Source organism: Salmo salar, chromosome 15 (genome assembly GCF_965601325.2).
Source record: "Salmo salar chromosome 15, fSalSal1, whole genome shotgun sequence".
NCBI lineage: Eukaryota > Metazoa > Chordata > Actinopteri > Salmoniformes > Salmonidae > Salmo > Salmo salar.
The window spans coordinates 98,953,348-98,978,298 of NC_138305.1; the positions used below are offsets into that span (position 1 = coordinate 98,953,348).

General features: G+C 43.8%; 2 protein-coding genes across 4 annotated transcripts in view; both read left to right on the top strand.

The window, feature by feature from the left end:
- The first annotated feature begins 1,436 nt into the window (after positions 1 to 1,436).
- LOC106572671 (indian hedgehog protein) lies at positions 1,437 to 7,275 on the top strand. The gene is made up of 3 exons (XM_014147052.3): positions 1,437 to 2,081; positions 5,421 to 5,682; positions 5,869 to 7,275. The coding sequence occupies exons 1-3, from the start codon at positions 1,659 to 1,661 to the stop codon at positions 6,711 to 6,713; spliced, it is 1,530 nt and encodes a 509-aa protein (XP_014002527.1). The 5' UTR covers positions 1,437 to 1,658; the 3' UTR covers positions 6,714 to 7,275.
- A 3,476-nt stretch (positions 7,276 to 10,751) lies between these two features.
- Positions 10,752 to 24,951, top strand: part of LOC106572669 (histone-lysine N-methyltransferase 2D) — a 67,143-nt gene continuing 52,943 nt past the window's right edge. For 2 of the 3 annotated variants that reach the window (XM_082962194.1, XM_082962195.1), the window contains exons 1-16: positions 12,940 to 13,614; positions 13,713 to 13,789; positions 13,974 to 14,085; positions 14,533 to 14,744; positions 16,859 to 16,974; positions 17,195 to 17,357; positions 17,509 to 17,680; positions 18,034 to 18,148; positions 18,445 to 18,623; positions 18,820 to 19,499; positions 19,734 to 20,725; positions 20,918 to 21,043; positions 21,674 to 21,793; positions 21,961 to 22,065; positions 22,338 to 22,519; positions 23,128 to 23,292. In XM_082962194.1, the coding sequence (XP_082818320.1) occupies positions 13,610 to 13,614; positions 13,713 to 13,789; positions 13,974 to 14,085; positions 14,533 to 14,744; positions 16,859 to 16,974; positions 17,195 to 17,357; positions 17,509 to 17,680; positions 18,034 to 18,148; positions 18,445 to 18,623; positions 18,820 to 19,499; positions 19,734 to 20,725; positions 20,918 to 21,043; positions 21,674 to 21,793; positions 21,961 to 22,065; positions 22,338 to 22,519; positions 23,128 to 23,292 (3,521 nt within the window). In that variant the 5' untranslated portion in view covers positions 12,940 to 13,609. Of the gene's footprint in view, positions 11,385 to 12,939; positions 13,615 to 13,712; positions 13,790 to 13,973; positions 14,086 to 14,532; positions 14,745 to 16,858; positions 16,975 to 17,194; positions 17,358 to 17,508; positions 17,681 to 18,033; positions 18,149 to 18,444; positions 18,624 to 18,819; positions 19,500 to 19,733; positions 20,726 to 20,917; positions 21,044 to 21,673; positions 21,794 to 21,960; positions 22,066 to 22,337; positions 22,520 to 23,127; positions 23,293 to 24,951 lie in introns of those variants that run through there. The other variant, XM_082962196.1, reaches the window with a different exon arrangement.

The window sequence follows — 24,951 nt, forward strand, 5'->3', positions numbered from 1 at the left end:
GTGCAGCAATGTTTCTTTTGGACAGCAGTGGCTTCTTCCGTGGTGTCCTCCCATGAACACCATTCTTGTTTATTGTTTTACGTATCGTAGACTCGTCAGAGATGTTAGCATATTCCAGAGATTTCTGTAAGTCTTTAGCTGACACTCTAGGATTCTTAACCTCATTGAGCATTCTGCGCTATGCTCTTGCAGTTATCTTTGCAGGACAGTCACTCCTAGGGAGAGTAGCAACAGTGCTGAACTTTCTCCATTTATAGACAATTTGTCTTACCGTGGACTGATGAACATCAAGGCTTTTAGAGATACTTTTGTAACCCTTTCCAGCTTTATGCAAGTCAACAATTCTTAATCTTAGGTCTTCTGCGATCTCTTTTGTTCAAGGCATGGTTCACATCAGGCAATGCTTCTTGTGAATAGCAAACTCACATTTTGTGAGTGTTTTTATAGGGCAGGGCAGCTCTAACCATCTTCAATCTCGTCTCATTGATTGGACTCCAGGTTAGCTGACTCCTGACTCCAATTAGCTTTCGGAGAAGTCATTAGCCTAGGGGTTCACATACTTTTTCCTACCTACACTGTGAATGTTTAAATTATGCATTCAATATAGACAAGAAAAATACAATAGCTTGTGTGTTATTAGTTTAAGTACAATGTGTTTGTCTATTGTTGTGACTTAGATGAAGATCAGATCACATTTTATGACCAATTTATGCAGAAATCCTGGTAATTACAAAGGGTTCACATACTTTTTCTGTCCGCTGTAAATCGTTCGTATCCCATGATTCTGTGTTCAATGAGTTGTCGAACAAGTAGGTTAATAGTCCCCCTGGTCGACCTCTCCAAATGTATGTGTGTAATAAGATTTACCAACATCACCATAATGCGTAATCCGGTTATCTTCACCTCTGCCTCTTGGGAGGGAAAAAGACCGGTCACGTCCTACTGTATAACAACATAAAGTGCGGCAATAACGTAAGTGGAGGCGTGCGCTGTCGCGGTGGGAGCGTGTAAAGGAAGGGAGGGCAATCTTGTCCAGACTCTAATAAGAACCCAATGGCTAGCGCACGGCGGGCAGGAGCGATTCAACACGACACGAGACACAAGTGGACCGACAAAACATCTCGAGGCGCATTGCTGGAGGCAGGAATGGGATGAGATTCTGAGAATGCGATCAGGAGAATTCGCAGAGGAGATATTTCACAGAGACGCAACAGTGAGGTAGGTGCGCGTCAGGTTTGCTATTGCTGAACTGCCCGGTGACTGGAGAGAGAGGCGGTAGGTAGGTAGGTAGGCAGGTAGGCAGGCAGGCGACTGGAAGCTCGAGAAACACCTGCATGGCAACAGGTACCTGTACCTCCAAAGACTGATAAGGATGAGAACTATTTATTTTTCATTTATTGTGAACAGCATAAAGGATGATAAATCTTAAACATTCTGAAAAGGAAAATAGTTTTAAGTGTCATAAATTATTAAGGGAGTAATCGACAAAACATGAAACTACATAAGCAAGAGGATATAACAATACAGTAGAGATTAAAGTTCATTTTAAAGGGTCAACATGGATTTTTACAGAACGGCGTCCCTGTACTTCCAATGGGGATTTTGATCCATAATGGCCAACCTTGCTCTATAGAAACATTATAACACCTTTACAACTCATGCTCTGGAATGGACCACCACCAAGATTTGACCCCCATCATTCAAATGCATTTAAGTGCCTGAGACGGGGCTTGCTTAGTGGGCACGGTGGATCATTGAAGGTGTCCCCAATGAAGGTGTCCTCCTGGTGGGAAAGCCTGGCACGGCTTGGCCTGCTCGCTATCTTCACGTGGAGCTCCCTGGTCCAGGGGTGCGGGCCAGGACCTGGGTATGGCAACCGCCCTAGGCCCAGGAAACTCACCCCCATGCCTTACAAGACCTCCTTCCCCAAACTTTCCGAGAACAACCTAGGTGCCAGCGGGAGGGTGGAGGGCAAGATCACACGTAACTCAGAACGCTTTAATGAACTGGTGTGTAACTACAACACCGATATCATCTTCAAAGATGAGGAAAAAACCCTTGCTGACCGCTTCATGACCAAGGTAAGACTGGTTGACAGACTGGGTCAGACAGTGTTTGTAATGGCTAATCAAGTACAATTATCTGCAGGTTTCAGTTTGTTTTTGTAGGACATTTACTGTGTGACAACGTCAAGATCCCATCGACCCACTTGGTGCCCTTTCCATTGACCGGTTTAAGTCACTGGTCACTCATGACTGTGTGTTACAGTAATATAGTTACTATTAGACAGGCCAGTAGGTCCCTAGTATAATACCATTGGAGGATAGTCTTTCAGTGCAGGGAAACGGGTTCTCTGTGCTAGCTCATAAGGGGAATCCCTCTGCTGGATGATTGATGAACTACAGAAGGTAGTGGTATACATCGATTTTTTTTAATCACTATTGTGACATTTTCAGGAATCATTTTCTCCAATTCACAACTCCAACTTGATAAACTGATGTTAATTCATTAATCACTTTCCCTGCATTTCCTTTTTTGTTACTTGATAAAAGGGAATCAAATAAATAGTGGGCTGGATAGTTACTCACAAGGTGCTAAACCATAGATACTTCAGTAATGGACAGTTTACAGTCTCTGGTTGAACTATTTTGGTGTGAACTTCTTGTTTAATCAAATAATTCTGTCCCAGGTGTCTAATTTTCCCCCCTCCTTCTTTATAAGATGGGGGGGAATCAGGATGTAATGTAATATGACTCTGGGAGAATGTGTTCCAACTTGTGGGGATCATGTCCTCTTAATCTTTAACCAAAGTCTTTGTTGCTTGGTAATAAAACGATTCCTCTGATTCTACTGCTCTGTGTGTGCATACTAGGAGGGATTCGTAGGTGAGGCCAGGCAGGTAAACTTGCATTAGAGTCAGGTTTGCCACATGACTAGGATTGCAAAGTTCCAGGGACTTTCAATAAATTCCCTGGTCATTCAGAATTCCTAGTTGGAGGATTCCAGATTTCCTGCTTATTCTCTCCTGATTCCAGGAATCCTCCAACCTGATTTAGGGAAAATCAGGGAATTGATTGAATGTTCCCAGGATTTTTAAACCCTACATATGACCATTGAAATATGATCAGGAATTGAGGAGTTACGACACAGGCACATCAGCACAAGAACACAGACCTCTCTCATATGTCATATCTGACCTCTTTAGAATATCAAGGAAGCCACAGTGTGATGTTAGCATTTTGAGTTGAGGCCGTGGAACAATGAGCGCATTGTTATTTCTCTCAAATGGCTGGTATTCTCAACTTCTGATGTCAAGGGAGAATCGATCCAAATACAAGAGGCATGTAATCTTGGACATGGGATATTTAAGACATACAGTAGGCCTACTGTAATCTTCAAACTAACTGTCAGATTCTTAAAATTCACCATCATTATCAAGACTATCCTTCACAATTGAGCATAACATTTGTTCTGTAAATGCAGGCTACCTACTCATGTGGTGATGCTTGGAGTTCAGTCTGTGTACAGTATGTGATGGAAATCTGTGGTTGAGTGTGTGTATGCCCTTTTGATTCCCAGTCTGAGGACCAGTGTGTATATGCGTGCATGTACCAGTGTGTGTGTGTGTGTGTGTGTGTGTGTGTGTACAGTATGTGTGCATGTGCCCCTCTCTCTGGCCAGATGTGAAAGACGTTCTTTGTGTAGGGTTTGGACACTCCAAGGGGTCGCCTATACAAAATTCTCGCCTGCTGAAGTAATGGCACCGTCGGAAAAACCGACTATTGTAGTTCAATGACAATGAAACGCCTCTCTTCAATGGCATGGCGAGAAAAATGTAGGCAGTTTGTTTTGTATCCCTAGTTCTTTTCTCACTCTGGCTGAGTGCATGCCCATGCATTCCTCCCATCTGTATCTCTGCCCTCTCACTTAGCCTGGACCTCGCCTCTTAGCTGCTCTGCGTCTCTCTTGCCAAGTCTCTCTCTCTGAAAAATGGTTAACAAACTGTTCCAACCATAGAGATGTGTAGCGATTGCAACGTTGTATCTGTGCCATTGTGGCATCTGTGACATCACCCATTTTAACGTACTACAATTTTCTTTTTCTTTTGATGTTTAAAAAAAAGTGTCAAGCTAATATTGGTGACTTACCGCCCAGTGCAGTGCTGGAGTCGTTCAATGATCTCTATACATCTCTATGGTTCCAATTCCTTGGGAATTGGGACTTTCAGGAGGCAATGCTTAAGAGCCTCTTAAAAGTTAGCCTCAGTTTGATGGTCTGTACAGTCAACCTATTACCTGTGAGCGTTACGTTGTATTAACCAGAGTACAGAGATTTAGCCTCTGACATGACATATTGTAAACTGCTATTGTGTGATATTACATTTTACATTTTAGTCATTTAGAAGTCATTTAGCAGTCATTTAGCAGTCTTATCCATAGCGACTGACAGGAAAAATGATGGTTTTAAGTGCCTTGCTCAAGGGCACAAACAGATTTTTCACCTAGTCGGCACAGTGACCTTTCGGCAACCTTTCGGTTACTGGCCCAATGCTCTTATCTGCTAGGCTACCTGCCGCTACCTACCTACCTACCTACCTGTGACATTCAAACATAATACAGTATGTATCATTGCAGCCCAGTAGTGGGTGTATAGCTGGTGTTCACATTTCTGATCAAATGTCTCAAAGAGGTGCCACTGACTCACTGAATGGCCTTAATTATTCCCTCACCCAGCAGAAAAGGCCAAGGAATGTTCTAGAATGGCTACAGTAGCTTTGTGTTCTTATGTTCTGATTGTTTGAGAAAGGTTGGAGAGGGTGGCAATGGCCTTTAGTAGCTCTGAATACAGACAATTTAAATCTGATGATGTCAATGGAGAGACAAATTAGCCTGGTTCCAGATCAGTTTTTGTTGCAAGGTGGCAAGACAGCAAAAAATGTTGGGGGACCAGGCTAGAGACAAATAACCTAGCGAGGATAATAGGAGGAATACAGTTAGTTGCAGTAGTGTTGTGGTTTTAGGTATTGAGTTACAAGGGGTTGAATGAGACTGTGAGTGAATGAATATATGGTCATTGTGGGCGAGGTAGACAACAAGCTCATATCTACTCTCTGTCTCAAGCGGTTCCTTTCCCCTCATTAATGAATGATTACAACAGTCTCTGGTAACTCCCCTCTAAGGGGGTTCATACATGTCAATAGTTGCTATCGACTGACCCGCCTATAATGCTGAAAATACTTGCCAATTGCCTAATAATTCTCACGAGAATATGAGGGCTAATTTAATTGAGAGCAATCATTGAGAGCAAATGAATGACTCTATTGGCATACAGTAGATACATTATGACAGCATAGTTCAATTGAATGGTATCATATCATATTGTATTCACGAAATCTCTCCACCCCTCTCCCTGTCCCTCAGCGCTGTAAAGACTGCCTCAACAAACTAGCCATAGCGGTGATGAACCACTGGCCTGGGACGAAGCTGAGGGTGACAGAGGCCTGGGATGAGGATGGCCATCACCCTCCTGACTCTCTTCATTATGAGGGACGGGCTGTGGACATCACCACGTCAGACCGCATCCCAGACAAGTACGGCATGCTAGCCCAGCTGGCTGTGGAGGCTGGCTTTGACTTTGTGTACTATGAGTCCAAGTACCATGTGCACTGCTCTGTCAAAGCTGGTAAGTCAAGTGGATATTAACTGGTATATTTAATACATGACAAATACATTATTTCCAGTGATTTGCCTTTGGATGTATTTTACATTTATTCCTGTCATTATTTTCATACATTCATGCATATCTTATATCAATGTAATTAACAAAATATAGTGTTTTAGTCACCTTCTCTATTGATTCCCCCCTCAGATCACTCTGTGGCGGTGGAGAAGGGGGGCTGTTTCCCAGGCTGGGCCCGGGTGACCTTGGCCGGAGGGGGACAGAAGACACTGGCCTCCCTGGGGCCTGGAGACAGAGTGTTGGCCCTGACTGGGTCAGGACACATCGTCCTCAGCCGCGTCCTTCTATTCCTACACCAAGACCATGAGAGCAGGTCCACTTTCCTGGTCCTGGCCACAAAAGATGGCCGCCGCCTAGCCCTCTCTCCCCACCACCTGGTCTTCCTCGCACCCCATCACAAACTCCACCACAGTGAGTACAAGGCTCAGTTTGCCAGTAGAGCCAAACCGGGGGACTATGTACTCGTCCATGGAGCGGACGGCCGAGTACAACCATCCAGGATCACATCTGTATCGCAGGAGGAAGGGATGGGTGTATACGCACCCCTTACAGAACACGGCACTCTGTTTGTGGATGGGGTGCTGGCATCCAGCTATGCACTTATAGAGGACCATAGACTGGCACACTGGGCGTTTGGGCCTCTGAGACTGCTGCTGTCATTCACCCAGCTGGTTCGGGGGGAGGGCACACTGGGAGCGCAGGTCACAGAGGCAGAGAGAGAGCACACGAAGAAGCCCACTCACTGCAACACTCAACACATTTGTGTGAATCAGACACTCAGCAGCCCAGGCATGTATGTGAATACAAACACTTCAGACAGACAAAGCAGTTGGGCTGCTGTACCCATAAACAGAGACATTGAGAGGGGACACTGTGACTCTGTGCGAGAAAAGGTTTTGAGTGTGCACTGGTATGCTAGGCTGCTACACAGGCTTGGACAGTTCTTTCTAGACCCAAAGACATTTCATCATTAGGTTAAAGGCACTATAGGTTCAACTCTGGTGCCTGTATACTACTGCTAATTGCTACTTTACTGTTACATTTCCAGTGTCCTACTGATAATTGCTACTGGACTGTTACATTTCCAGTGTCCTACTGATAATTGCTACTGGACTGTTACATTTCCACAGTGTCCTACAGATAATTGCTACTGTACTGTTACATTTCCAGTGTCCTACTGATAATTGCTACTGGACTGTTACATTTCCACAGTGTCCTACAGATAATTGATACTGTACTGTTACATTTCCACAGTGTCCTACTGATAATTGCTACTGTACTGTTACATTTCCACAGTGTCCTACTGATAATTGCTACTGTTCTGTTACATTTCCACAGTGTCCTACAGATAATTGCTACTGTACTGTTACATTTCCACAGTGTCCTACAGATAATTGCTACTGTTCTGTTACATTTCCACAGTGTCCTACAGATAATTGCTACTGTACTGTTACATTTCCACAGAGTCCTACTGATAATTGCTACTGTACTGTTACATTTCCACAGAGTCCTACTGATAATTGCTACTGTACTGTTACATTTCCACTTATGTTCCTATTTTTTCTACTGCCCTGTCTTTTACTAAAATGTTAAACCTTATGCACCCCGAAAGAGTATATTTGCATCTTACTGGTAATTGCATTGTAATGTATTAATATTGTATTTCCTCTTTTACTTTCAGTAAATGTGTTGATGGTTGGTTTGGGTGCAGGTAGAATCGGACAATGTCTTCAAAGATAATGTGTTCTAGAAGGCTTTTATACAAGTTCATTCCTGAGAGAAATGGACGCCATAATAACGGAATCAGCATGTGTATTGTCAAGAATCCATTGTATATGTGTATTGTCAAGAATCCATTGTATATGTATCTTATTTAGATAACATCTACAGTATAAGCCAACATAAAATGTGGGTTTCCTATATGCTTTATTATTCTAAAACAATGAGGAAATATGAGTATGTGCCAGAACAAGTCAAAGCTTTATTTTTGTACCTTCTGAATCATAATATATAAATGTAGCAATTTATTGTAATTATTATAACTATGGCCTCATTTGTTATGTTGACTTTTAAAAGTGTAATTAAACAAATAATAATGCATCACTGTGTACCGTAAACCCTGCTTGTGTTCCTGTTTTACATGTAGATTCTCGGCGTTAAATCGTTTTCTCTCCTAGGGTTTGGGTTTGCAAATTACATTTACAGAACATGTTAGAAGATGTTTAATTGATGTAGTTCTGTCCTTGAACTGTTCTTGTCTATTAATGTCCTGTATTATGTCATGTTTCATGTGGACCCCAAGAAGAGTAGCAGCTGCTTTCACAACAGCTAATGGGGATCCTAATAAAATACCCAAAAGACTACATGAAAAACTTGAGAAATCTGACCATGGCCTATAGTCATATTTGGAGCCTCCGAATTACAGTGGGAGCTGTCTTCTTGGTGCATATGTACTGTAGCAAAACATGTGTACTGTAGCAGAAAGGGTTAAAACTCAGACATCCAGCAGAACTGGTGGCCCAGTAGTTAATAAGAAACCCAGACTTAATATTGTCCCTTGCTGCCCTTTCTCTCTGTTTATCTTAATTATGTTCTCCATCCCGGCTCCTGAGTAATGGAATCTCTATGCTCTGATTCTCCAAGTATTTCACAAGTGTATTTGTAACATAGCTTGTTAATGGTGACCTGTACTGTTATTGACACTTCCTTTCTGTTATTAACCTAAACGAACAATCCCTTGTTGTCTCTGTTTTGTCACATTTATTTATCTTGAAACGTTCTCCTCTCAGCTCCTTTAACCTCAGATTTACCCAGTGTGTACATCCTGTGACGTGTAATACAAGGTTATACACCCCCTTGTGGTGTACCTGACGTCATACTTGTGGATTATATCTACTTTTGGGTCTTTGCAGCTATTGCTTATACCTGCCTGTGTAATAATGCAGTAATTACAATAGTAACTAACAACACTTTATTGATGCTATTATTAACATAGAAATGATATACAAATGTAGTAATTGAAAGCATAGTAATGAGTTATCCAGTCCAGGTAAGTGTTCCATCTTCCCATAGTACCTTCATTCTGGATACTCAATAGGTGCACTCTAATTAATATGGTCTAGAAGGAATAGCCTGATTGTTGAGAGAGTGAGACGATACTATATTTTATCAGTGCCATATTTTGGAAATCATTCAAAGATTACATTGAACCTGACCAGTGTTGGGTGCAGAAGAGGATCATCAGGCACATTGGAGAAGAGCAGAGTAATAGCAGTAGGTGGGGGACTTGAAATGCGTACACAATCAAATACATAAAAAATAAAAAGGAAACAAACTGAATGTCATTGTTCCAGTTAGCATTGTGTAGTAGACAGCTCACAGCTGTGGAGGTATTCCATCCAGGAGATTATCCTTGAGATAGAAGGGGCAGATGGGAATGCACACGCTCATCAAATCAGACCAATGGGAGAAGCCCAACAACATAATACCACCCAACTTTTACCATCTTTGACCAATCACAGCACAGTGTCAGATTGTCAAAGAATCCCGACCAGTCCCTGCCCTCAAAAATCCAATCCAATCCTGCTAAAACTGAGTGGGAGTTGGGTAATCCTGTCAGGGCAACCAGTATCTTAATCGCCTATTTCGTTATGAAAACCAAACCAGCACAACCAACCATTTATGGTTAGTTAGCTCATAGCCAGAAAAACTCTTCTTCTGATCTGAGAGAGATCTCTGAGAGCAGATCTTTGAATAGAAAGTTGAACAGTCTGTTCTGGTGTAGGCCTCATAAATCTTGATTCAATGGACAGACAGATGGACAGACATGTTTTCATCAATAAAAAATTGGGGTCAAATTCGGGATGGTGAACGGTTGTGAGACACGTACATGTTTTGGTCCTGGATGTGGCAATGTCAGGACTCAGGAGTGAATGTTGAGACATGTTTATTGTGTACAATGTTGCAAAACATTGTGCAACATTGCATTGTTGAATATACATCATTTTTGCTCAACCAATGGATACTCTTACCCACAGAAATCCAGCATACAGAAGTATGAAGTGTCACATGTGTCTCGATCAAGATATAGCATCAGGGCTTTGAATTTGATCCAAGCACTAATGCGTACATCCAGAAAAGAGGAATCAGAGATGCCTAATATCCTACCTAGAATTAGGCCTAAGTACAACAATAACTAAATTGCCAGAAGAAGCATTCTGGATAGGGAAAAGACATTATTGGTCCAAGCATGTAAATGATAGTCAAAAGGGAGTTGCAGTGGTGTAGACCAAAGTGAGAGAGCACCTGATCCTACTAGGAACTCTACTGTACTAGGAACTAGGTGGATGTGGGCAGAATGAAGTTGATTGATTCCTCAGAAAAACATGCAAGGTCAGCGAAACATGCTGCCATGTTCTCAGATAAGGGCATGGTAGTGCATAGCCAGGAGACAGGAGTCACCATGGAGCTGCAGGCCATTAAGGGCCAGTGCTATAGAATGGGAAAGTAGCATACTAGGACTCTGGGAAGGGAGAAGGGGTCATTCAAGGCAAATTCAAGGCAAGAAGCCTACCGGTTCAACAGGAGAAGTAGGACTGAATCTGGGCATGTGTGAGAGAAAGAGGCAATTATAGTAATGAATACCATAACCTCACGAATGTCACATGATAGCCAATGTATCCTCCTAAAATCTAACATACGATAGAGGCATCCAAATCCAATCATATTCCATTATTGTTTCATGCGCTCTTCTATACACAACGTGCATGGACATTGACGAGTCACAGTTTTGCCTCGTTTATGAATTTGCATTGGGCTCAGTCTGATGATCTGACATATGGTGTAAAAAATGATTTTTAAAATGTCGTCCTACAAGTTCAAAATCAGAATATGCTATCCACTAAAATATTATAACCCTGAAAAAGTTAAGATAGCTTATTGGTTTTGAGCTGAACTAGTTAGCTAACAACTTGGAGAAGCGCGTTCAAAATGCGCCCTTGCAGACTTGAGAAATGTTGTTGTTTTATCGACTTGACGGAACATACACACCGACACACTCGTGGTGGTGATCCGGACAGGAATAGCTCGCTAAAGTTAAGACGTTAGGTGTCGAAAACATTGTTTCAGATAATGCCTGAAAGTTTAATGTTAATAAATTGAGATATTACCCAATTTTGGGTCGAATATCCGATGCCAACTTAGTGCAACTCCGAACCAGTAAAATGCAGAGAAGCTAACGTTAGTTAACTTGTGCCGTTAGTTAGCTAACGTTATCTGTCTATCTAATTTAGTTACCATCAACTACTAAACATTCCCCTATGTTTCGGAACATTGGGCTATCGATCGTGCATTTTTATGGAAGATTGGCTATAATTGTATACTCGTTGACCATTACTTTTTGTTTAACAATTTTCACGGCGTGTTAGCAACTGGCCATAAACTCTTGTCTTTCGAGCTCCGTGGCTGGCTAGCTAGCTACGCTAGTTATCCAGCCTGCCACACTCGGTGCACTTCCCCCACTCACCTCATTCTCCAGCCGGCAAGCCCGCTAAGTAAAATGAGGCAAGCATCAACCATTTAACTGTGTAGACTGCTACAAATATGGATTGTTTGGATGTATGAGGACACAACCATCTCATTGTAAGGTGAGTCGTTTGGTTGAATAACATCACTAACGAACTTATTTGACGAATCCATTTCTCTGACCTTTAAGGCTAGCTAGGTTGTAGCTAGCTAACGTTAAGTTAGTTGATCAGGATGGCTAACGACACTAAGTTAACTAGCTACTCCGACTGGCTATGGCATTAGCTAACGAATTCATATAATAATTCACTCAAATTACATTAGCTAACGTAAATGTAAGCTACATGTTTAGCTAAACTGAATACCCTTATTATTTCAACTGCGTAGCTAGCCAACTGTGTGAGTGCCATAGTTGGCAGACGACCTAACTAGCTAACTATCTTGTTTCCTAGTTAGCTAGCTAACTAGCATGTAACTTCGCTAGCGAGTTTACCTAACGGTTAATGCCAACAAGCTTTTGAGGTTTTGGAGTTGCCGTTTTGGACGCATTGATTTGAGCTAGCTAGCAATCAAGTGGAGTTCTCTGATTATCAGTGTGTTGTCAGTGGCTTTCAGTTATGTGGTCTGAGTTTCCAGTAATCATCATAGTGATCGCTGATAGATCATAGCTAGTTATTGGGTTTGGTTACATAACGGATAACTACTAGCTAGTTACATGGCTGTGTAGTAACGTTAGGTAGCAGTGGAACATTGTACTGTAATAGTCTCCCTTCCCCCAAACACATACATTATATTCAGTTATTTCAATCGCACAGTTTGAATCATATAGCTAACGTTACTAGCTATGTGCCTACTTTTCATGTTGATGTGTAAATCGCATTCTGCTCATTTTCATGGCAAGATGTGCAAATTGTGATCTGAACACAGCCAACTGCAATGGAACATATTGTTACGCAAGTAACTAACCATGGCTTGCTGTAAACACAGGTAGCCTATAACACTGGGATTTGTGAGTTTCTGCTACAAGGCCCAATTTAGTGAAACATTTGTTGAATGGGATACTCCAAAGTAACCCTCCATGTGGCTATCCATTGTGTACTACACTACACGCATACAAGTGTATATATTACATCATTAGGTGGAGGCGAGGTACATTTGATTTGTTGTTAGCTAGTGTTTCACACTTCACAATAGAGAGGGTTAGGACAGATATTGTCTTCTCAACTCTCATCCAATCCCCTGTTTTTCATTCATTTTGCGGTTAAGGCATAACTGTACACAACAAATAGTGTGGACCATTTGACATAAGACCACTTTGAAAACTGAAAACGTCAGGCAGACTTTGATTTGGAATAAACTGTTGTTGGGCTCATTCGGGCTGCAGCCATTACTGGAGGAGGTGGTATGGGCGCAATGCTTTCCTGAGTTTTTACAGAAAGTTGTGTGGCTAGAACTGGTTTAAACTCTCACTAAATCTGTCATATTGCTACATAGTTGGACATGCAGTTTTTTGTTCATCGTTAACATATCACAAATCGATTACTCATACAATTGTATATATATTTTTTTATTAATGTACCTTTAATCCTTATAATTTAGTCGGAACTATGCTGCACAGTGGTAGGGTTTTAGCACGATTTTGCAGTTGCAACAGGAAGTAATGTACAAGGAAGTTGTATTTTCTTTGTGTATCTCGGTTTAGGGTTGTTTTATTTAAAGAAAACAACATTTCAGTTCCTATATTTTGTTATTTTTCCATACATGACTTGTGTGGGTTTGGATTATGCATTTCTGGCAAAACAAAGATGGAAATGTCTTCAAACATGTATTATTTATTTAGTTAGCTAGTCACTGACACGCTATTTTCATGCAGAGTTTGCGAATCCCGAGTAACGTTAGCGAGCTACTTTGTTAGCAAGAATGCTACCAGTTAACGACGTAGCTAACGTTAGCTAGCTTGCGGTTTCAACTAAATTGAGGAGATACACAGCCATATTCATTCATCTAGATTGGATCGCGGTTAATCGATTACGTGTTTCAAAATGATGCATTTAGTATCCCATGCATATAGCTAAAGGAGTGTATTAAATACGCTTCCTGCAAGCTATATTTATTATTTATACAGTTCTTGTGAATTTGTCACGTCTGAGGTTATACGCTAACGTTAGCCAAATCAGCTAACTGACGTCGGCTATCTATTTTAATCTAGCTGTTATACTGCAGCAATGTGAAATATCGGGCTTTTGCCGGGCACAAAGGGAAATTGAGCCTCGCTGGATTTTGCGATTGGACGTCAGATAGCACAAATGTGACTACCGGTAGTTGTTGTTTTTTCCCGCGTAAGACTATGTGGTAAATAATGTGTATATTTAATGTTTTTGTTGTTAATTTTGGTAAATTATGATGTGCCTTACCTCTAATGTTATTCGGCAACTTTGTTTACGTTTCAGGCCTCTGTCAAGGAGATCAGGAGAGGGGATGGACGAGCAGAAATCAAACTGCGAAGAAAATGACTCTGAACCGACAGGTACAATAACATACCTGCCGTGGTTTCAGAAAAAAGTAGTTGTTGCTAATTATAATAATTCTTTGTTTTTCTTTTTGTTGCATGGATTTTCATACAGTAGCTTATTGGAATGTTCTTTAAAATTGAAGACAAATATAGGTTAAATTGGTAAGTCCTAAAGCATGTGGACTAATGCCTTTCCCAGCTGATGACAGCGCCCCTATGGAGCAGCCAATCCCCTCAGAGGGGGAGTCAGAGGCCCCTCTGGCTGCAGAGGACTCCTCTGAAACTGTTGCTGCTGCTTCCAGCACAGATCTGTAAGTCCCTTCTCAGATACCCTAACAAAGGCATAGCGCTAGAAAAAAATAGATTTCTTAGTCAACATTTCAAATGATATTTTTTGGCAATACCTATATGTTAACAAGTCATACCCATATAACATTCACCACAAAATATTGATTTTTCAAACAAACTCCCACTGTGCTGCCAAGAGTTGCTGAATAGCCTCAGATCATGAGGGCTGTAGTGCACTGCCCAGTATTACATGGGAGACATGCAGTCAAAGGTGTACAACAAATAGTCTTAGCTGGGCTTATATTTTCTGTGTTTGTTCATGTTGGAGTAGTATAATGTATGGAGTATAATATGGAATAGAATTGAAGTGAGTGCTTTAGTAATTTTACTTCTTGATCCACAACCTAGACCTTTTTTGGATCCATTTACCTGCATGCTGTCTGGCTAATACTGAGTCTCTGCCTGCACAGGGAGAGCAGTGTAAGGGTCTGTGCTCTATGTAACTGTGTGGAGCGCAGCCTGCACGGACAACGGGAACTCAGACATTTTGGGCCATTTTCCTCCCGGCCCACCCTGGAGCCCTCTGCTTCCTCACTGCCAGGGCCCGGGAACGATGACCTGTCTTCCATCGGATTCTCAGACTCCGACGCATCCTGTCTGGCAGCACTCTTTGATGACACAGGTGGGATGCTGCTGCTACTCTCTGTTATTATTGATGCATAGTTACTTTAATAACTCTACCTACATGTACATAAACGTCCCTTTTTCAGGACCCTGTCTTTCAAAGATACTTCGTAAAAATCCAAATAACTTCACAGATCTTCATTCTAAAGGGTTTAAACACTGTTTCCCATGCTTGTTCAATGAACCATAAACAATTAATGAACATGCACCTGTGGAACGGTCGTTAAGACACTAACAGCTTACAGACGGTAGGCAATTAAGGTCACAGTTATGAAAACTTAGGACACTAAAGAGGCCTTTCTACTGACTGAAAAGCACAAAAAGAAAGATTCCCAGGGTCCCTGCTCATCTGTGTGAACGTGCCTTAGGCATGCTACAAGGAGGCATGCAGATGTGGCCAGGGCAATAAATTGCAATGTCCGTATTGTGAGATGCCTAAGACAATGCTACAGGGAGACAGGACGGACAGCTGATCGTCCTCGCCGTGGCAGACCACGTGTAACAACACCTGCACAGGATCGGTACATCCGAACATCACACCTGCGGGACAGGTACAGGATGGCAACAGCAACTGCCCGAGTTACACCAGGAACGCACAATCCCTTCATCAGTGCTCAGACTGTCTGCAATAGGCTGAGAGAGGCTGGACTGAGGGCTTGTAGGCCTGTTGTAAGGCAGGTCCTCACCAGACGTCACCGGCAACAACGTCACCAATGGGCACAAACCCACCGTCGCTGGACCAGACAGGACTGGCAAAAAGTGCTCTTCACTGACGAGTCATGGTTTTGTCTCACCAGGGGTGATAGTCAAATTTGCGTTTATCGTCGAAGGAATGAGTGTTACACCGAGGCCTGTACTCTGGAGCGGGATCGATTTGGAGGTGGAGGGTCCGTCATGGTCTGGGGCGGTATGTCGCAGCATCATCGGACTGAGCTTGTTGTCATTGCAGGCAATCTCATTGCTGTGCGTTACAGGGAAGACCTCCTCCTCCCTCATGTGGTACCCTTCCTGCAGGCTCATCCTGACATGACCCTCCAGCATGAAAATGCCACCAGCCACACTGCTCATTCTGTGCGTGATTTACTGCAAGACAGGACTGTCAGTGTTCTGCCATGGCCAGCAAAGAGCCCGGATCTCAATCCCATTGAGCACGTCTGGGACCTGTTGGATCAGAGGGTGAGGGCTAGAGCCATTCCCCCCAGAAATGTCCGGGAACTTGCAGGTGCCTTTGTGCAAGAACTGACAAATCTGGAGCAGTCCATGAGGAGGAGATGCACTGCAGTACTTAATGCAGCTGGTGGCCACACCAGATACCGACTGTTTACTTTTGACCCCCCCCCCCCCCTTTGTTCAGGGACACATTATTCAATTTTTGTTAGTCACATGTCTGTGGAACTTGTTCAGTTTGTCTGTTGTTGAATCTTGTTATGTTTATACAAATACTGTATTTACACGTGTTCAGTTTGCTGAAAATAAACGCAGTTGACAGTGAGAGGACGTTTCTTTTTATTACCTCATTTACCTCGACTTACCGGTGCTCCCGCACATTGATTCTGTACCCCCTGTATATCGCCTCGCTATTGTTATTTTACTGCTACTCTTTAATTATTTGTTACTTTCATTTCTTTTTTTAGGTATTTTTCTTAACTGCGTTGTTGGTTAAGGGCTTGTAATTAAGCATTTCACTGTAAGGTCTACTACACCTGTTGTATTCGGTGCATGTGACAAATACAATTTGATTTCAAACATCTCATCACATTTTGATTTAGTTTTTTACTCGAGTTGCCTTCTTGGTCAGGTCTCCTTTGAGAAAGAGGTATTTTGACCTCAATGGGACTAGCTGGTTAAATAAAGGTTCAATTATAATACCTTATACCCACCGTTGATATTATACACAGTGTGCACCCTGCACAGTAAACCTATCCCAAAACCATATTAGAAAGGGTTTCATGGAAATTCTCTAGGCATTTGTTTTAGATCAAATCCCATTTCACCTCCCATTTTTTGTTGTTGTTTTAAAGCAAACTGATTGATCCAGAAGAGAGATAATCCTGATCAGAAGCGAGGAACCATACAGATGAGAAGTGTCTAATTGTGGGTTGTCGTGAACAGGGGGCTGCTGGGTGCATCACTGGTGTGCGGTGTGGTCAGAGGGAGTGAAGCAGGCGGAGGAGGCTGAGGAGGAGCTGGAGAATGTGGACAAGGCCGTCATCTCAGGGACACAGCGGGTAGGTTAAACAAATGACACCTCTGATAGAAATCTGTGCAAGCTCTGAAGTCACAATTTGGCGATTGTTCTTGGAGTGGTACAGTTGAAGAACAAAATATATATACACCATCTGGAAATAATAGTTAAGAATTTAAATTAATTTAAATTGTGGTGTTCTGAAATTCGTCCTACTGGCACTGTCTCTCACCCGTAACCTTGTCTTTGAACCTTCCTTTTAGCTGTGTGAATATTGCAAGCGTCTGGGTGCTACCATCCGCTGCCATGCTGAGGGCTGCTCACGGTTCTACCACTTCCCCTGCTCTGCTGCCAGCGGCTCCTTCCAGTCCATGAAGCAGCTGGCTCTCCTCTGTCCAGAGCACGTGGACAAGGCTGAGGAGATGGGTAAGGACACCTCCCAATCGAGTTGAGGTCAAAGCCCAAACTCGATTATTAGGTTATGCTTTAACAGTGAGGTGTGTGTCCTCAGTGCTTTGTGTAACGATTTGGTCACTTGGTCGTTTGGTTTGCTAACTATGGTTTGTCTGCCTTCCAGCGGGTGAGGAGGCGTGGTGCGCTGTCTGTGATTCTGCGGGGGAGCTGCTGAACCTGCTGTTCTGTACAGGCTGTGGGCAGCACTACCACGCCTCCTGTCTGGAGATCAGCGCCACGCCCATACAGAGATCAGGGTGGCAGTGCCCAGAGTGTAAAGTGTGCCAGACATGCAGGTGAGTGTCTCTTTGCTGCCCAATCTCACAGGTTACACATTTTCTGGTAAAGTTTTTTTTTAAATGGCAAAAGCTCTCAATTTTTTACTTCTAAAATAAAAATGTTGTTCACTGAATTGATGTGGGATTTGGGAGACTGTGAAGCGCTGTTCCTGAACACTATCTACCATGACCATCTACTACCACATGCTCCCAATCAGTAGGGGTAGCGGTTTCCCTGATCATGTGACATTACCAGGGGGGAAAAAGTCTTGGCAGTTGTCAAAGTCTATTGGGTCTTAGAAACGAGGCATGCAGCTGTCATTGAATAGGTAGACTCTGGAGGGTAAAATCTATGTTCTCTCATTTTCCAGGCAACCAGGGGAAGACTCCATGATGTTAGTATGTGATGCCTGTGATAAGGGCTACCACACCTTCTGTCTCCAGCCAGCCATGACCTCTCTTCCCTCCGACACATGGAAGTGCAGAGTAAGAGCATGTCTCACCTGCACTGACGATAGTCTCCTCTGTTAGGAAAGAAGGATAATGGTGCACTATAATTGAAGTCCTTGGCCATATGTTCACCATGTCTTACTGTAAATGGTTCATGTTATTCCTTTGTTTTTTTAGAGGGTTTCAATGGAAACATTTTAATGACAATTACTTAAAATAAGGGTATGCAGAAATATAACCTTTTTCCAATTCGTGATAAATTCTGAAAATGTAGCAGTCTGTGTTTCCTGTGTGAATAACTCATTTAATTTCCCCCATGTATCCCTCATCAGAGGTGTCGGGTGTGTGTGGACTGTGGTGCTCATGGTCTGACGCTGCCCGGTTCAACCCAGTGGTTTGACAACTATGCCGTGTGTGAGGGCTGCCAACATACCCGCAGCTCTATGTGTGGTGTCTGCAGCAAAGCCTCGGAACCACCCGTCATGCTGCCGCGCTGCATCAGCTGCCTCAGGTATGTCTACTGCCTCAGAATGATTCAATTGGCAAGTTAATAAACCTTTTTCATCAAGTTGTCACACTTTTACAGTGACCCGGCCTAGACACCAGCCTATAGAGCAACAGCAGACATTGATAACTACCACTATTTATGTAGCATTTGGCCCACTCTCATGCATCCATTCTTGACCAATCCTGTGTCATCTCCCTAGGTGGGTTCACAGTGAATGCTCCTCTATGTCAGAGCCACCTGAGGAAAAGTGTATCTGTTCGCTCTGCCGAGACAGCGAGCCTCTGGCAGAACCTGTCCCACAGACAGACATGGTGGAAATGCAGATTACAGAGAAAGATGGGTCTGAGGTGACGATAGAAGGACAGACGGACATGGTGGAAATGCAGACTACAGAGAAAGATGGGTCTGAGGTGACGATAGAAGGACAGACGGACATGGTGGAAATGCAGACTACAGAGAAAGATGGGTCTGAGGTGACGATAGAAGGACAGACGGACATGGTGGAAATGCAGACTACAGAGAAAGATGGGTCTGAGGTGACGATAGAAGGACAGACGGACATGGTGGAAATGCAGATTACAGAGAAAGATGGGTCTGAGGTGACGATAGAAGGACAGACGGACATGGTGGAAATGCAGACTACAGAGAAAGATGGGTCTGAGGTGACGATAGAAGGACAGACGGACATGGTGGAAATGCAGACTACAGAGAAAGATGGGTCTGAGGTGACGATAGAAGGACAGACGGAGACATTGGCCGAGATGACAATCCAGACAGAAGCAGTGGGTGAAGTTACGATAGAAGGACAGACGGACGTGTCCAAGATGACCGTGGTACAGACGAAGACCAAGTCGGACGAGGAGGTGCCCATGGAGCTGGGTAGGTTGACTGGACTGCTTTGTGTTGTCCTTGATAAAAGGGTCTACAGATATTGATAGAAGGGTAGAGTTGACTGCTCCATCTCTGACAGAGCAAAATGATTAACTCTACCCACGTTTATCTTACCTAAGCCACCCTGACTCAATGTCATTTCTGGGATGCACTAAAGAATGCTATAGCATCTGAGTGTGTGGTGTTAGTGGTGTGATGAACCTGATTTTGTCTTTTCAACAGGGACGGGGGCTGAAGTGGTAGAAACGACAGGGGTAGAGGAGGGGCCTCAGCTGGGGACAGAGGAAGTCCCTGCAGAACAGCCCATGGTCCAGGCTGATGTTACAGAACAATGTGAAACAGCAGAACAACAGGAGGCTTCTAGTTTACCGGTGGCTATTATGTATGAGAGGCCAGAGAAGGCTCCTAGCCTGCCACCCCAACCCCAGGTCAGCCTTGTCCCTGTCCTTGAGTCTCCGGAGTCACCAGAACAGCAACCGCCACAGTGGCCAGAGCCAGCAGCAGTAGTAGAGCTGGGCCCTGTGCACAGAAAGGAGAAGAATGGGGAGAACCAGGAAGAGAAAGTCAAACCCTCAACACAGCAGCAGACCAAACTGGAGGAGAAGAGAAGCGGTGAGGGCATGTCTACCACCTCGCCAGAGTCACCAGCCCCTCCCATCTCCACGCAAGAGGTGGAGCATGCTTCCGTGGACACAGATGAGGTGGGGCTAAAGGAGGAAGCCGCAAGGAACCCAAAGCAGGAGCGCTCAGGGTCTCCTCCTGCTCCACATGCCGACACACAGGAGGCTGCTCCTTCTACTGTGGACATGGAGGTCAGGGGTACTCACTCCGAGGAGGAGGATGAGTTTGGAGAACAGGAGGAGCAGGGGAAGGATGCAGACAGAGAGGGTCATCATAGTCACCACAGAAGGGTCAAGATCAAGCAGGAGCCTCAGGAGCAGAGGAAGCCTGATCAGCTCCTCCTGGATGAGATGTCCAATCAGAGCCACCCGAGTCACGGGGACGAGAGCAGTTCTGGGTTCCTGGGCTCCCCGACCGAAGGGGAGGCAGAGCCCGATGCACAGCTCTCCATGGAGCTCAGCCTCATACCCACTGAACGCTCGCGTTCCGACTCCCTGCTCACTGAGACGGACGATTCGCTGCCCTTTGACCCCCTCAAACCAGACGGGGAGAAGAAGAGGAGAGGCTCGCCGGGACGCTCCAGGGTCAAACAGGTAAGGTCCAGTAACAGGTCAGAGACAGTTCGACTTTGGAATGAGTGTTAACTGCCATAGAGCAGAAGGCCATTTCACAGTGATAAGGAGCTTCCAAAACTGTCTCTGCAAACGCTTCTGTGTTGGGTGAGGGCTAGATTCAGTGGTTTACAGTATGTGAGGTACTGGCATGGTTGGTGTTGGTCTTTTCAGGGGCGGGGCAGCAGCATTTTCCCGGGGAAGCGGCGGCCTCGTGGTGGTGGTGGCGGCGGCGGTGGAAGGGGCCGTGGTGGTAGGAACCGCCTCAAAGCCATGGCCTCCTGCATCGACGCGTTCCTGGTGAGTTGAACTGACCGACGATACATGAACATTCAGACACTTTCATCCATCCATCAATCCTCTCATCAAACGTTGACATTGATCTTTACAGTACATACAACCCACAGCAGCAATTTATCACTGATCTTGAATGTTTGGAGCTTGATCTCTAAAGTTCATTCGAAACAAACCACTTAATTGGAACTTGACTGTATCAGAATGTAATACATTCTATGCATACTACTTTTCCAGTGGTGGCAAAAGTACCCAATTGTCATACTTAAGTAAAAGTAAAGATACCTTTGTACAAAATGACTCAAGTAAAATTGAAAGTCACCCAGTAAAATACTACTTGAGTAAAAGTCTAAAAGTATTTGGTTTTAAACATACTTAAGAAACAAAAGTAAAAGTATAAATCATTTCACATTCCTTATATTAAGCAAATCATTTTTTTTACGGATTGCCAGGGGCGCACTCCAACACTCAAACATAATTTACAAACGAAGCATTTTGTATTTATTGAGTCTGCCAGATCGGAGGAATGTAGTGAAGTAAAAGTTGTCAAAAATATAAATAGTAAAGTACAGATACTACTTAATTACTTTGAAGTATTTTTACTTAAGTACTTTTCACCACTGTTCCTTTCCCCAGCTGAGCATGACAGCAGCAGACACTGGACTGAGTAAAGAGGAGGAGGAGGGGGAGGAAGATGAGGCTATGCAGAACACAGTGGTGCTCTTCTCAAACACTGATAAATTTGTCCTGCTTCAGGTAATGGCTTCATGCTTTTCCGTTTGACATTTTCCAGTTACCCTGTGGCATTTAGCATGTCAGATAGTCTTAGACATTTAAGAACCTTTGCTGTAACACAAGCTGACAGGGTTTTTTCTTCTCTCTTTCTCGCACTCGTTCTCTCACTCTCTCCATCTCTCCATCAGGACATGTGTGTGGTGTGTGGCAGTTTTGGGAAGGGTGTGGAGGGGCAGCTTCTGGCGTGTGCTCAGTGTGCCCAGTGTTACCATCCATACTGTGTGAACAGCAAAGTAAGCATTCAACCTCTTTATTCTTTAGAGCTCTTATTTAAGCAGACGCCATAGCCACGGATAGTCTTCCTAATAATAAAACATACCATTATTATTGCGCCTTTTGCATACCCATAGATGCTTTACAGTAGGCCACTATAAGAAATCAAAATCAAGGGTTCAAGTGTTGCAACAAGTCATCTGGCTTCATGTTGATTACATTTTCAGGAATGAAACATGTAAATGTGTTTTTGATTTTCCACGCTATGCCCCTCTTGTCCTCCCTGCTGCAGATGACTAAGATGATGCTGCGTAAGGGCTGGCGCTGTCTGGAATGTATCGTGTGTGAGGTGTGTGGCAAAGCCTCAGACCCGGCCCGCCTGCTGCTCTGTGACGACTGTGACGTCAGCTACCACACCTACTGCCTGGACCCAGCCCTTCATACTGTACCCAAGGGGGGGTGGAAGTGCAAATGGTAAAACTCTTTCATTCATTTAACCTTTATTTATGCAGGTTATTATCATTGAAAAATAACATCTATTTTACAAGAGACACATTCGAGACGGCAGCCAACTCTCACCATCCATGACACTCCCTGTTCAGTCATTTTGGGTCTGATAAGGTATAGATGTAAATGAACTGAAATGGGGAGTCTGCATGATATTTATTTATTTCACCTTTGTTTAACCAGGTAGTCTAGTTGAGAACAAGTTCTCATTTACAATTGCGACCTGGCCAAGATAAAGCGAAGCAGTTCGACAACATACAAAAACAGAGTTACACATGGAGTGAAACAACATACAATCAAAGATACAGTAGACAAAAAAATATGCAGCAAAGTCCTGCTGCTGAGCTTGAAAGTTCAGTCCTCTTCCTCACTCTTCCTCACTCTGTCCATAACATCCTCTTCCATCTCTGGATTTCACCTGAATTTTGATTTGGTCTGATAGCTAATGTACTTTAACCTGATGGCTCATTGGCCTATTTGCTATTGTCAATCAAATGTACTTATATGCCCCTTTTTTAAAAATGTTGTTTTATGATTTATTGATTCATGAATTGGTTGTCTGTTCCCTGTTTAAGGTGTGTGTCCTGTATGCAGTGTGGTGCCAGCAGCCCAGGGTTCCACTGTGAGTGGCAGAACAACTACACACACTGTGGCCCCTGTGCCAGCCTGGTCACCTGCCCTGTCTGCAGGGAGAACTTCATGGAGGAGGAGCTGCTGCTACAGTGCCAACACTGTGACCGGTGGGTACCACTCATTACCAATACACAAACAGACATACAGTACATATCTGAAAGATTATTTCCACTCTCGTACTTCTCATCTGTGGGTTGCAGCTGTTTACGCAGAGCCCTGTGAATTCTCTCTGAACACTGCTTCGGGGAATACTTTTCTCGCTGCATGTAGTGCTGAAAGGTGCTGTCCCCCCATGGACTCACGCTGGTCCCTTCTAGTGCTGGTGGCTTGTCAACCACTACAGAGGGAAGATTAGGGTTCTGCCAGAACACTAGTTGATATGGGCTGTAACCATGAACATTGTGCATAGAGTTTTTTTGCCATCAAGGCCCAATCTAGGGCTGTGTTCCAGTCACATCCATTGTCTTGCTTCACTTTCAGCATGATCTCTGTGAGTGTTTGATTGTGTCTCTCCAGAAGTCCATTGCTCCATGGACTGTATGCAGCAGTTGTCTTTACTTCCATGTTGAAGTTCTCTGCCATTTCTCTTATTTCATTATTATTGAATTCTCCTCCATTGTCACTGTACAATTTCTGGGGTGGGCCATGCACACATGTCCAGGAATGAATGAAGTGCTTGATGATGTCACTGGGTTTCTTTGTATTCACAATGCTTCCAGCGCTGAAGCGTGTGAAGTGGTCGATTATGTGAAGGTACCCCACACTTGGTCCTAACTCATGTAGATCTACAGCCACTGTTTCATTGTACTTGGTAGCCAGTGGCAAACCAACAGCTGCTCTGGGCTTACCTTTGCTGTGTTTCTGGCCTGTGTCACAACTGAGCTATCTGTCGTAGAATGGAAATACTCTCATCATTATTTCCAGAACTGCTGAGTCATTTCTGAAGTCTGTCGAATGTCCAAACTGTTTGAAGTTTGAACAATACTTTGTTTTTTTCTTATGTAGTCACATGCTCTGTGTCCATCAGAATCTCCATGTGCTCTGTGTCTGTCAGAATCTCCATGTGCTCTGTGTCTGTCAGAATCTCCATGTGCTCTGTGTCTGTCAGAATCTCCATGTGCTCTGTGTCTGTCAGAATCTCCATGTGCTCTGTGTCTGTCAGAATCTCCATGTGCTCTGTGTCCGTCAGAATCTCCATGTGCTCTGTGTCCGTCAGAATCTCCATGTGCTCTGTGTCCGTCAGAATCTCCATGTGCTCTGTGTCCGTCAGAATCTCCATGTGCTCTGTGTCCGTCAGAATCTCCATGTGCTCTGTGTCTGTCAGAATCTCCATGTGCTCTGTGTCTGTCAGAATCTCCATGTGCTCTGTGTCCGTCAGAATCTCCATGTGCTCTGTGTCCGTCAGAATCTCCATGTGCTCTGTGTCTGTCAGAATCTCCATGTGCTCTGTGTCCGTCAGAATCTCCATGTGCTCTGTGTCTGTCAGAATCTCCATGTGCTCTGTGTCCGTCAGAATCTCCATGTGCTCTGTGTCCGTCAGAATCTCATTTTCACACGGACTCTGATGTCTTTGTCTAAAATGTTTAAACCATAGTGGCCTGAGGTAGTAAGTTCAAGAGTCACTGGTTGTTTAAACATCACTGCCTTGTCATTGTTTATGTCTAGTACAGCCCCTGCCTTCTAGGGAAGCTTTGCTTAATAGTAAGGAGATATCTGCAGGGACCATCTCTGTTTCAATGTGACTCTTAGTCTGACACATTTTTGCT